This window comes from Canis aureus, chromosome 9 (genome assembly GCF_053574225.1).
Source record: "Canis aureus isolate CA01 chromosome 9, VMU_Caureus_v.1.0, whole genome shotgun sequence".
Lineage (NCBI taxonomy): Eukaryota > Metazoa > Chordata > Mammalia > Carnivora > Canidae > Canis > Canis aureus.
Window position 1 is genome coordinate 72,171,969 of NC_135619.1, and position 13,132 is coordinate 72,185,100.

Consider the following 13,132-nt stretch of genomic DNA (forward strand, 5'->3'; position numbering starts at 1 on the left):
CAGGCAAGTGCTGGGCCGCCCAGTGCCTTGGTTTCCCCTCCTATGAAATGAGAATTGATGGTACTGAGCTGGTGAGGCTTAATGAGGTTGGGTCTGTACAGCTCTTGGCAGGACCCGTATACAGTAGGCACTCGAAACAGCAGCTAGGAGTATTAGTATTAGTAATATTAGTATCAGACCACCACTTGATACAGGAACTGAGCCAGTTTAGACCAGAGGGTGCAGTTTGGCCCCATTGTCAGACCTCATCACGGCACAGTGAGGATTGATGAGACCCTCTCTGGCCCTTTGGGCCTGTGCCTGGTTTAGACACCCAGCAAGGGGCCGCCCCTTCCTCTGTTCCTACTTGACAAGTCTTGGGGAAGGACCCTGATTGACTGGCCTCTGGCACACGCCCACTCCGCTGGACCAGGGGTCCTTGGCCAGGCATCACTCTCACTATGGAGCTGGAGGGGAGAGTGATGGGACCCACTGCATAATGGTGTGTCTCCCCGGATCCAGCCCGAACAGGCCCTCTGCACACATTTGTCAAATGAATGAGTGATGTATCAATGAATCCAGACACAGGCCAGGAGGAAGGGCTGCCGTTGTTGCGGTGCAGGGGCGCCTGGCTTTCCCAGAGCACCTCTCATCTGCCTGTCCCACCCCCCATTTCCACCGTCCAGCCCCAGATCCTGGAGTCCAGATGTCCTGCTGTCTAGTGTAGCCTGAATGGGGTGGTTTCCTGCCTTTCTTGCGTGCAATATCTTGAGTGAGAATTTCAGCGCCTGGTTTTCTGATTGCTTTCCCCACTGTGACATGTTACTATTACCACTTTTTTTTTTTAAAGGTTTGTTTATTTTAGAGAGAGCTCACAAGCTGGAGGGGCAGAGGAAAAGGGAGAGAGAGAGTCTGAAGCAGACTGTGCTGAGCAAGGAGCCTGATGTGGGGCTAGATCCCACGACCCTGAGATCCTGACCTGAGCTGAAACCAAGAGTCAGACTTTAACTGACTGAGCCACCCAGGCGCCCCCTTTACCTTTTTAGTATGGGCGTTGTTTGTACACCATATTAAATCAGGCTTTGGTGTGAGTGCTGGGTGTGGCCATAGGATGACTGCCCTGCCCAGCAGCTGCCCAGCTCCTCTCCTTTGCGGAGCACACAGCCCGGCTGCCTGGGGCCCTGTGGGGTTTGGAGCCAGGAGGCCACTCAGGCCCCAAGCCCACCACTCACTTGCTTGGGATGTTGGCAGGTGCTTCGCTTCTCTGAGCCTGCTCCCTCATCATGAAGTGGGCTTGCTGGGGAGAAGATGCAGATCGTTACCCTCTCAGCTTCACCTGGGGCAGACACCGAGTCTCTGCGAAGTCTGTTTCTTTTCTGTGCAGCTCACCTTGAGCCAACCAAAGCTCTGATCTCCTGGGCAGGGGCACAGGCAGGGCTCCCTGCTCTGGCTATTTCTTGGTGCTCTCCTCTGTGGACTTGGTTCCTCAACTCCATGCCTTATAGGTGCCAGCTGACTGCCAGCCCCTCCCTTCTGTAGGTTATTTTATTGGGAAGAATGGCAGGCGTACTCCGTGCCTTTATCTGTTTCTTTCTCCTAATGCTACCTTCCAAGGAGCCTTCTTAAAGGCTCACTGATCCTCTGCAAGGTGCTGGGGAGTTCATCATTTGCAAGTTTAAAATAAAAGGGCTAAATTTAGAAAGTGTGGAGCTGGAATGAAAAGAAGTGTGGGATGTGCCTTCCACCCACCTTCCCAGGGCTGAGTGCTTACCTTTACCCTCACCTATGAATCTGAGCACAGATCTGAAGACTCTGTGGGAGCAGAACGGTTTCATCTTGAGGTGCCAGCATGTGGCTGTGTATGCTTGCCAGGTGTGGCCAGGACTGTGTCGAGTGGGGTTGATGCTTGAAGCCCCGCGCTAGGTGGCCCCACCTCTCAACTGCTGCTTAGGAGACCTGCTGACCCTGAAGTCTGCTCCTTCCCTCTCCAGCCTAGCCTGCGGCCCTCCTGCACCGGGACCGCCAACTGTCATGAGGAGGACTCCTGGGAATCTCATCAGTGTCCCTAGGCTCCAGAAAGGGAAACTGGCCCAAGGTCACATGGCCAGCGAGTGGCAAAGCGCAGCCCGGCACTGCCCTGGCTGGGGGTGGAGAAGTGTGCATGGATTGTTAGGAGGGTGGTTGATGTGCAGGTGGGGATGGGCCAGGGGATGGAGGAGGGAAGCCCACCCTATGGCCTGGCTGGCTACCTGGGTAGATGGAGCTAAGAAAGTAGAGGCAGAGGCCTCACCACAGCCCAGAAGTTTCCATGTAGCAGAACATCCCAGGACAGATCCAGATGGAAACCGGTGGCCCCAGGCTAAACCCTCAGGCAGGCACATGGAAGCATTCATTGAGATATTTCTGGAACTCATCTGTGCCTCTCCACAGGCTGTTTGTTCCCTTTGCCTGAACTGCCTGATGAACTCCTATTCATCCTTCAGCACCCAGCATGAGCCTCCTCTTGGAGACTTGCTTGCTTCCCCCTGGAGCAGCAGGGCCCTTCGTCTCTCTGCGTGGCCTTGAGACAGCATCTGCTACCCCCCAGCTCTGAGCTCCTCATGGGCCACTGTCTCTATGGGCTGCCCAGAGCTGGCATCAGCCGGCCCCCTCATCAAGAAGAGGAGGGAAGCACCAAGTCCTCACCCAAGGGGATGCTGAGGGAGTCACTGACCAGAGCCACTTGCACTCCTAAGCTGCAGTGTCCTGCTGAGCTGGTTTTGAGCCTGGGGAACTTGGGGGGAAAACCAAGTTTTTCCAGCTCAGCCCCACAAGAAGTGGTTTGGGACTGCTTTACATAGCAGTCAAGGTGGTGTCAGCCTGACCCTGCTACTCCAGGTCCTGTGATGGAGCTCTAGACACCCCAACCTGCACTCCAGGTGGCCAGGTCAGCCCATCTGTAGGCCAGAGAAGTCACTGTCCCCACCCAGCCCTGAGCAGGGCCCTCTGGGAATGAGACCCTCTCAGAGCCCTGGCTGTGGCTGGTTTTGGGCTTTGTGAGGTCCGGAGGCCACCTGGGGGGGCGGGGCTGCAGGTTCTGAGGTGATGATGTGGAGGCTAAAGCCCTGAATGTGAAAGGGCCCTCTCCCAGGCTGCAAAGCCCTCAGGGTCCCCAGCCCTGCTCCCCCCGATTCCCTAGACCCCGAGGAGCTAGAGCCAGGAAGAGGCACCCCACCCCCGTTCACACAGCTGATGCGTGGGGCTGACGAGGCTCGGGTTCCCCTCTGGGAACACCTCTGAGTGTCTGCAGTGCCAGGGGCCACGTGTTTCTCCCTGCACCCTCCCGGTTGCTCCCCAGCTCATTCAGGGTCTCTTCCTGTCTGCCCACCAGGAAACTGGGCCCCCAAACGGGAGCTGACTCCCGCGCCTCTCATAGTTGCCTCTGGCTTGGGGAGACTGCTTCCTGGGGCACATCTCCCAGGGAAGGGGGGCCCTGGGCTCTCCTGCAGAGGCAGGACAAGTGCAGGGATGCCGGGAGCCACCGCTGATGCCCACCCTCCTTGGGGTCACCTGGCAGGAGGCAGACCCTCCCTGGATTCACACGGAGCTGGGGGACACTGGGGGCACCTCAAGGCCCGCACCCAGACCCGGCTCGGCTCTAGCGGCAAGTGCCCAGGCCCTCGGAGGGAGCAGACGTAGAGCCCCGGGAAGAGTGGCCTCCACCCTAGGCCTTGCAGAACCCACGTAGATGTTCAGAGACCTCGACGAGCGCACGTCCGAGATAACCGGGCCCATGAAGAAATGAGGCAGCAAGGGCAGGACCCAAGGGGAACGGTGAAGGAAGTGCCAGACCCGGGCTGACCCGGCTGTGCCCGCATGTTTCGGGAACTAAAAGGCAAGCTAGAAAAGCTCTCCAGGGAACAGGACACCGTTGGAGTGGCAGGGTGGGGTTGTGAGACCAACATCTAGGAATGGAACAATTAATGGGAAACTACAAACCCAGTGGCTGTGTCGGGCGGCCACGTGGACAAAGCAGACAACTTGTGAAGTGGAAGGCGCATCTCGAGGGCTGAGCTCCGTGAGCCCAAGTGCAGGAGACCCAGGAGGGGGTGCAGCTGCGCAGACTTCCCCGGGCAGTCCCAGGAAGAGAGAGGACACAGCATTTAAGAAAGTTGAGAGTTTTCCAGAACTGATGAAATCCAGCAATCCACAGATACAAGCCTCCCTGTGAATTCCCAGGAAGGATAAATGCACGAGCGGACACCCCTCGGGGAAACTGCAGAAAGGCGGAGGGGAGATCTGAAGGGGCAGGAGAGCAGAAGGGCGGATCACCCCCGGGAACAGCTCCCCACGGACGGCGGGCCACGGCAGCCCCACGCCCAAGGGAGGCCAGGGGGCGGCGCCGCGACCTCCCTCCCCAGCGAGAACACCCCTCAACATGGGGCAAAACAGACATTTCAGAGAAACGAGAGCTGCCCCCAAGGCAGGCCTCAGGACCCTCCAGGCAGGTGCCGAGTCTGAGACCCGAGAAAGGGCAAAGGGGCAGAAATATGTGGGGGAGAGGAAAGGAATGTCCTGGAAGGGGTGAGAAGAGCGCCCAGGGGTGGGGACAGGGGAAGCCCTCGGATGCTGGCGGGAGGGACACGGGGTGGCAGCCAGGGCCGCACGTCCCCGCGGTCGGAAGGAACAAGCCAGAGCCAAGTCCTTTCCACCGATGTCTTTTATTAATGAACGGAAGTACAGTACTACCTGGGACAGGGCATGCATCGCGGACGACGGGAAAGCAAGCCACAGAAACCGGGAGTCAGAGGGCCTCATTACGTGTGAGGTAGAGCGAGGTGGTGCCGGGGAGCGGGACACTGGGGGACGAGCACCGGCCCCACTCGGGACGACGGACCACGGGAGAGCTGGGGTGGTGTGTCGGTCACACGGCGAGAACAGTTTAAAAACATGTCACATCCCTCCACCCGTTCTAGTTCCCCTCTTCGTGGACAGAGCTTCGGGTTCCCTTGTCACCGGCTCACTGGGGTGTCTCCACGGGACGCCGTCCTTCCCCTCCCAGGGACAGGCCCCACTCGTCCTCCCCCGAAAAATAAAGGAGCTTTGTGTTGAAAACGCCAAGGCTGCCATCCAGGGAGCTGGAGGCCAAGTGCGTTAAGAAAGACCCTTTTTCTCTATAAAAATAGTTTCACTTTATAAAAGGGGGGAATGCTCATCTCAGGTGGGGAAGGATGTCGGGTGTGAAAAACGTTCCACCGTGGGGGGGCTGGGGTGGACGAGACGGCGTGGGGGGCCTCCTCTCGGGTCGCGGGGCGGGGGGGGGGCGGGGGGGGGCCCCGTGGCCGCGGCCTGTTCAGTTGAGCAAGGTTCCGTAGAGCTGGGCCTTCGTGAGGCTGTCCTTGCGGCTGAGCCCCGAGCCACCAGTCCGCGGGAAGGCCGGCTGGGGGCTGAGGCGGGCGGCGGGGTGCATCTCCGGGGACGCCTCCATGGAGCTGGGCTCCAGGGAGTCCCTGGAGCTGTGGGGGCTGTGCTCGGGCTCGGGGCTGCCGCCCGGCCCGCACAGCTGCACCCCGAGCCTCTCGGCGTCCCCCGGGCTGGGCGCGTAGCCGGGCAGCGGGTCGGCCGCGCGGCCGGGGCTCAGGCTCAGGTCGCCGCCGGCGCGGAGGAAGCGAGGCTCGGCCAGGTGGCCCTGCGAGAGGTCGTCCCCCTCGGAGAAGCTGTCGGCCTTGTAGCTGGCGTAGAGGGGGCTGGCGCGGCCCTCGGCCTTCTTGCCGGGGCTGCCGCCGCCGCTGCCGTAGTAGCGTTCCGAGAAGCTGCAGGGCGACGCGCGGCCCGCGGCGGGGGCCGGGTACGAGTAGGCGCCCACGTCCTCCACGCTCAGCGGCCGCCACTGGCCCCGCGCGTCCTCCCCGGGGAGCCGGGCCGACCCCGGCTTGGCCCGCAGGCTCCACAGGTTTGGGGGCATCAGGGCCTGCCGCGGGCCCGGGGACGCGGGGAAGCGGAAGGGCTCGGCCGGGTACGGGGACACGGTCCGCGCGAAGCCCGGCGCCACCTCGGCCTCGAGCGGGGCCGCCACGCCGGCCGCGGCCTTGGCGAAGCGCGGGCTGCCCTCGTAGGCGGCGGCGGCGGCGGCGGCGGCGGGCGGCTTGCGGTCGAAGAGCTCGTCGCGGCTGTTCAGGTAGATGGCCTGCTGCGAGGCGGTGAGCGTGCTGGCCTGGGCGTGCTCCTTCTCCTCCGACGTGGCGCTGAAGCTCGAGTAGGAGCTGGACGTGGGCAGGGAGGCCGCGTAGCCCGGGAAGGCCTCGTGCCGGAAGCCCGCGGGGAAGGCGGCCGCCTCGGCCTCGGCCTCCTCCTCGTCCTCGGCCGCGCTGTCGGTGGAGTTCTGGGCCCGCAGGAAGCCCACGTCGCTCACGGGCGCGTCCACGCTGGGCCGCCGGGAGCGCCGCCGCTCCTCGGGGCAGTAGAGGGCCGTGTCGCTGCAGTAGATGTCGCCCTTGTAGGGGGGCCGCGGGCCCTGCTTCTCCACCCCCTCCCGAAAGGCCAGGTCGCGGGCCGAGGCGTCCGACAGGCGCGAGGACAGGCTGCTGGGGTCGGGCTTCTCCAGCACCTTGGCGATGACGCAGGTGGGGACGCTGTCGGCATAGGCCGGGTGGCAGAGCGGGGAGGGCAGGCTGCAGCCGTGCTTCTCCATGTGCAGGCTCACGCGCTCCTGGAAGTCAGAGGGCAGCTGCAACGGGGCAGGAGTGAGGAGGGGAGGGCGGGGACAGGGTAGTGTCAGCCCGGCACCTGCGGCTGTGACCGTGGCCGACACGTGTGCAGACGGAGGAGGGGGACCGCCCAGGGCCTCTCGAATGGCACCGCTAGAGCCGGCTCCTGGAACCGTGTGTCACAAGCTCCTGAGATTCCCCGAGGGCCCCCAGTCACCCCCATCTCCCCGGCCCCCCACAGCTGGGCTCTGAAGAGCCCCGAGGGTGGCACCAGGGGCTGACCTGGCCCCTCTTGGGGCTGCAGGCCCCTCGTTTCCTCCCACCCAGGGGCTTACTTGCTCTCCCAGCCCCAAGGTCTGTCGGTGGCACCCCTGCCGGGTCACGAGGCCTGGGTGCTCCTGAACAAGACAGACTCAGATGCAACACAGATTGACGGCACGAGCGCCTGGTGCCTCGTGGGATGTCCCGCTGCTGTTTGATCTATTTTGAGTGTTGCAGGCATGGCCCAGGCCCAGGGGAGAGGAGACATGGAACCCCCAGGCCTGGGTGGGGGCAGCCGGCAGGGGTGGGGGTCCACAGGCCAGTGTGGCTTTGGCATCAGGGAGCCCTGATCTCTGAAATGGGTGCAGCCATTGTGCCCAACGGAACCACAGGGTTTCTGTGAGGCTCACCCGGGCCCCTCTGCCCCGTCAGTGCTCAGCGGGTAGGGGGCCTGGAGCAGCCCCCAGAGGAAAGCACGGGGACCCGCAGGCTGTCCCCGCTGGGTGAGGAGGTGTGCGTGGGGGGATGGCCCCTGCTCCGTAGTCAGAAAGGGCGGGGTACTTGCAGGAGGGAGGAGGGCCGTGACTCGGGCTCTCCAGCACCTTCCCTTGGGAGGGCCTGTGGGCAAGGAGTCCAGGCAGGCCTGGGGGCGAGGCTGGCCCGGCTGGGGGTGCTCGCGTTACCTCGGACACCTTATGGACCCTGCCGTAGGTCTGGCTGCACTGAAGGAGCTGCGCCGCTAGATTGCAGTCCTTCCTGTAGAGCTCCTGGAAGACAAGAGAAGGCGTTTGGCAGGCTCGCCCCTTGCCACGGTCCTTGCCACGGTCCCTGACACCCGAGGCCCAGTGGCCAACACAGACCGGGTGGGGGGGCAGCTGTGCAGCTGGCAGGGCCTCACGCCCTCGCCTGCAGAACGGGGGCCTCCGTGCTGACCTGGAGCTGCTGGTGCATGGGGAGGTGGGGGCAGCGGTGGAAGGAGGGCCTCCGGGGGCCCCCGAACCCCCAGGCACGGAGACCACGCAGGGAAGCGTGTCGGCACAACAGTGACAGGGAACGTGCCCACAGCCCCTGCCTCCCCGCGTCTCAGACTTGCTCCACGCATCCCCACTGCTCAAGTGTGGTCTGCTTATGGGGGTGGCTGCAGGGCGGGGTGAGGGCCAGGGCGAGGTGGGGCAGGTGGCCTGTGTGACCCAAGGTCCGGGCAGGGACTGGCTCAGCTCCTGAGCTGAAAACAGATGCAAACAGTAGGACTTGAGGGCATTTGGTTTCATCTTTGGAAAATTTCTGTTCCATGTGCCTGTGGTTGGGCCTTGCACTCCCGCCCCCACCCGGGATCCTCGGCAGGGAGGGCGCTGGGGTGCACTGCGGGGCCCCCAAGAGCTCAACCAGGATTGGGCGTCCTGCAGCTCAGGCAGGCTGTGGGAGGCAGGGGCACCTCTGACCCCTACCCTGCTCCTGGAGGCTCCCCCACCTCCGCCGGCTGTGCTGAGGCTGGTGCCCCCAACTTGGGCTGCAAAGTGGAGAGACACTGGGTCCCCAGCCTCCTCGGTGTCTCCTGAGGCCCCGGGAAGGGCACGGTTGGCTGAGAGCCGAGAACTGGCCCCCCTGAGGCCCCAGGCCGGCTGCCCCCGGCGTCAGAGGGCTGTGAGCACTGCCTGGCCGGCCCAGGTCTGCCAGCGCGTCCCGGGTCACTCAGGCTCCCTGCGCCCTGTGCGGCCTGTGCTGGGGCCTCCCCATCTGATCTCTGCCCTAAACTCCAGCCCCGCTCTCCCCCTGATGGCCTGCCATCTCGGGCTTCTCCCCTCCGGGCTCTGAACCCTGCAGTTGGGCGGGGCCCTTCTCTTCCCCCACACCCCACATCCACAATCACGGCTAATGCCCTGGGTTCCACCTTCGACACAGAACCAGAACCTGAGCCCTGCTCCCCACTCCACAGGCGGCATCCTGGCCGAGCCACTGTCCTAGCCTGGATCGCAGCCACTGCCACCTCCTGGAGCCTCCCGCTGCGGCTTGTCCCTGCAGTCTGTTCTCGGTGAGCCCAGAAAACTGTTAGGTCCAGTCACGTTACTCCTCTGTTCAGGAACCTTTGGTGGCTCCGTACTTCACTCACAATAAAACCCAGGTTCCTGGGACGCCGGGTGGCTCAGCCGTTGGGCATCTGCCTTGGGCCCAGGGCATGATCCCAGGGTCCCAGGATCGAGTCCCACATCAGGCTTCCTGCAGGGAGCCTGCTTCTCCCTCTGCCTGTGTCTCTGCCTCTCTCTCTCTCTGTGTGTCTCTCATGAATAAATAAAATCTTTAAAAAAAATAAAATAAAACAAAAGCCAGATTCCTAGAGCAGCCTGCACAGCATGGCCTCCCGTTCTCTTTCTGGCCTCAGACCCTGGGCTGCTCGCTGCCCCCGGGGCCCCCCTGGCCCCTCTGCTGGTCTTGCAGACCCTCCTCTGCCACTCCGGTGCCTTCCGCCCACAGGAAGGCTCTTCCCCCCGGGCGCCCGGGGCCAGCTCTCTGGCCTCTTCCAGAAGGACCCGAACGACTCCCCAGCACTGTCTGCTGCGTGTCCCTCCCAGGCGCGTGAAGCACCTCTAGCACGTGGCGCGGCCTGCCCATCCACCGTGTTTACTGCTTCCCCGCTCAGGCGTCCGCTCCACGTGGGCAGGGGTTTTCGCCCGTGTCATTCACACCATGTTCTCACAGCCCAGGAGGGCCTGGCAAGAAGCAGCCACCGTGAGTGAACGTGCGGTCAGCCGTCGGGAGCGTGGCGCGCGGCTGGGCCCGTCAGCCACGCGGCCCTGAGCCCCACCGGGGCCGGCGGGGGCAGGAGTCCCGAGTGAGCATGCTCGAGCCGTTTTCTTTCCAGCACAGTCTTCCCAGGTGCCCTCGGCAGCGTATCTCCGGTGAGGTGGCCCCGTCCTCCCACCTTGCCCGCGCCAGCCCCCGAGGCCTGGAGGCCCCCCGGGTCACAGGTGCAACACTCACATTGTCCTCCGACAGCTTGTCGATGGTCACCTTGGCCTCCAGCAGGTGGCTGTTGAGGGCAACGATCTCGTGGCTCAGCGCTCGCTTCTCTTCTTCATAGTGCTGGCCCTGGGGCGGGGGTGGGGGGTGTGGGCAGGAGCCACAGGGGGTCGGCCCCACAGGCCCCCGGGTGCCCTCTTGTAGTGATGAGGTTTCGCGAGACCAAGGAAGGTGGGAGTAAGGGCACTGACCACAGGTTCAAATCCACCTGTGCTCCAGCACCGACGAGCCAGACGGCCTTGGGCGGGTCACTGCCTCCCTGGGCCTGTTGCTCACCCGCGCCCCCCGCGACGGCGGCGGCGACGGCCTGCCCCTGCCCCCGGAGTGCGCGCTCCGCACCGCCCGCCCCTGCCCCCGCCTCTTCCTTAAGCCTGTCCTCTTGCAGCCTCCAGCTGAGCTCAGAAAGCCCAGGGTCGCCTGTCTCTGCTCTGGCAGCAGGTGCTCGACACCCATTGGTGATTTTCAGAAACAAAGCGAGCCCGTAACCAAACGAGGACGAGGGGGGACCTCGTATCGGCCCCTCCCTGACGCCAGCCATTCGAGACCAGGAGGCCGGCGCCACCGCCACCATCCCTCCTGTCCAAACTGAGGTCTCGACAGCCTGATGGACTTAAAAAACAGGCGGCACGGCTGAAGCCACGTGCAGATGGTGTGAGGGTCGCCCGGAGGGTCTCTGCCAGCGCCGGGGTCAGGGCAGCACCGTCTCCCCCATTCTTCACGCAAAGCCGGGGGGGCCCCGTGAGAGGCACAGCTGGGCTCAGACATCCTTCCGGCTCACCCAGGGCCTGAACTCAGGCCTCTGTCCCACCAGATCTGGGTCCCCAGCCCAGGTCCTCCGTCCCACAGCACCCTCGCACCTCCAGGTCGGGTGATTACACCATGCCCTGGAGGCTCACGGGGCAGCTCGGAGCCCTTGGACTTCCCGGTCCTGACACCCACCCGTTCGCAGCAGGAGTGGGGGGAACTGGCCCAGCCCCTGGTGGGGTGCATAGGCCGGGAAGCCAAGCCTGTCACCAGCTCCTGCACAGTGCACAGGCAAGAGATGACAGCCCGGCTGGTGGCTCACCACCGGGGTTCCGGGCTGGGGGTGCTGGGGCAGGGTCGGCCCTCACCATGCGGTACAGCTTGTCTTCCAGCTCCTGGTTGATCCTCTGCAGCGCCATGTAGTTGCTCTGAATCCTGGAACAACGGGGTCGCTGCTGGGCCAGGCTTGACCCCGCCGTGGCCCCCACGGCCACAGAGCCCACCGAGCAGGGCTCGGCTGGACACAGCCCCCCGCCCCTGCCCCCAGCCCACCCACTGGTGCCACCCTGGTCTACTTGCTCCTCTGCTTGCAGCAAGAAGCTAACTTGTAGAGGCCTTTCGTGGGCCAGGGTCGAGGACCCCCTGGAGATGAAAAGGGAAGGCCTGTACTCACAAGCGGCTCTGTCCGGTCCTTGCTCAAAGCCAGCTTACTCACATTTAAACACGGTTCTTGCAAGCCTGGCTAAGGGGTTTATATTCAACAGCAGGTTAGCAGGGCAGAGACTTAGAACTGGCCACGCAGTGGGCCCTAGGCCGAGTGCTGGGGACACATGGTGGGTAAAACACGCTCCCCCACCCCCACCCTGCAACCCTAGAAGGAGGAGGAAGGTGGAAGCAGGTGTTGGGTGGGCGTCGGGTGCCATATTTCTACTACTGCCATGTACTGTGATGGTGGAAGGGGATTTGGGACAGTGTCCATCCTCTTGACAACCTGTGTCCCTGTGTGCCCACTGGTACTGGGGAAACAGCCTCAAGGTGCTTAAAGCAGAGAGTGGCAGAGGCGACACCTTCACCGAGGTCTGACTGCATGGCCTAAGCCTGGTTCCCACGCAACTAGATGGGGGAGGTCCCGGTGAGGGGCAGACAAACAGCCCTCCTGGCAAATCCCTTCTGGGGCCAGCACCAGCCCGCGCACTATAAATGTTTAAAATAAACCGAGCCAACGGCAAACTTTGCATTCAGTTGCTGTCTTCCTCAAGGCTGGAAAGTGTGCAGCACGTTTTAGGACAATATCTTAAATACCCCGAACGATCTTAGGAAAGTTTGGTTCGTAAGGGAGTGAGTAGTCGGGTCCGGCACACCTTGCCCACCACTCCACTTGCTGCCACGCTGCTCAAGGGGACGGACCCTACACACTGGTTCCTCTTTCCTGTCAGGCTCAGGGGTTGGCGGCTGGGGCCCCGGGGGGCCCGGAGGGGTCTGGAGATGGCTGCATGTGTGTCCCGCTGCTGTCCCCCCAAGACCAGAGGAGAGGAACGAACAGAGGATAGAGGGGTGCCTGGGAAGAGCCTGTCCTGGCAGCAGCCAGGCGCAGGGTCAAGTTCTGACTTGGCCCTGCAAGAGGAGCTCGTCCCACCGGCTGGACCCCGCCTCCCCGGGGAGGCAGGGCCCCCTGGAGGCAGGCCCCGCCCGGCCCGCCCCTACCTGCGCAGCTTCTCGGTGACCTTCTCAAGCTCCTCCTGCGCGCGCCGCAGCTCGATCTCCAGGTAGTGGCGCGTGGAGTCGAACTCGGTCTCGAGCTTCTCGAGCTTGTGCGTGGTGTAGGACAGCCGCTTGCGCAGCTCGCCCTTCTGCTCCTGCAGCGCGCTGCAACGACACGCGGCGGCGGCCCGGGCCGCGGCGCTGAGCGCGGGGAGGCGAGCCCGAGGGGGCCAGCCGCGCCCTGGGTGCGCCCCGACGCCGGCCCGCACGCGCGCCCCCCACCCCCGCCCCCGCCTCCGCCCGCGCCGGCGCCGCCTCCTGTAAACCCCTGCGCAGGCCCTGGCGGGGTGGGGACGGCTTAAGGCAACTGGCCTCGGGGGCTCGGGGCCTCCGGAGGGCGCCGCTGGCGGGTGGGGGGCCCGGCGGGGGAGCCGGGGTCCAGCAGCCGCGGGGCGGGGCCGCTCGGCCCGCCAGGCCTCCCCTCCCCCAGTCGGCTGTGCCCGTGCGCCCCGGGCGCAGGGGCCCCGCTGCGCACAGCTCGGGAGGGTGCACAGCCCCGGCCTGCTCACGTCCCGCCTCCCCCAGGAAGCCTTCCAGGGCCTCAGCCCCAGCTCTGGAGGCTCCGTCTCCCCACAGACCGCGGGCCCGGCCCCAGGAAATGGCCCGCGGCGGCGGGAGGCAGGAGGGGCAAGCGCGGTGGCCGGGAACTCCCGGGCGGGCCACAGCCCCTGTGGGGGCCACGG

The 13,132-nt window shown here is 64.2% G+C and overlaps 1 protein-coding gene across 14 annotated transcripts in view; it reads right to left on the reverse strand.

The window, feature by feature from the left end:
• Nucleotides 1-4,660: 4,660 nt before the first annotated feature.
• Nucleotides 4,661-13,132, reverse strand: part of BEGAIN (brain enriched guanylate kinase associated) — a 44,329-nt gene continuing 35,857 nt past the window's right edge. For 11 of the 14 annotated variants that reach the window (XM_077910604.1, XM_077910599.1, XM_077910613.1 and 8 more), the window contains 5 exons: nt 12,393-12,554; nt 11,057-11,123; nt 9,906-10,013; nt 7,610-7,693; nt 4,661-6,685 (listed from right to left, as the gene is read on the reverse strand). In XM_077910604.1, the coding sequence (XP_077766730.1) occupies nt 5,312-6,685; nt 7,610-7,693; nt 9,906-10,013; nt 11,057-11,123; nt 12,393-12,554 (1,795 nt within the window). In that variant the 3' untranslated portion in view covers nt 4,661-5,311. The other 3 variants (XM_077910611.1, XM_077910601.1, XM_077910610.1) reach the window with 3 other exon arrangements.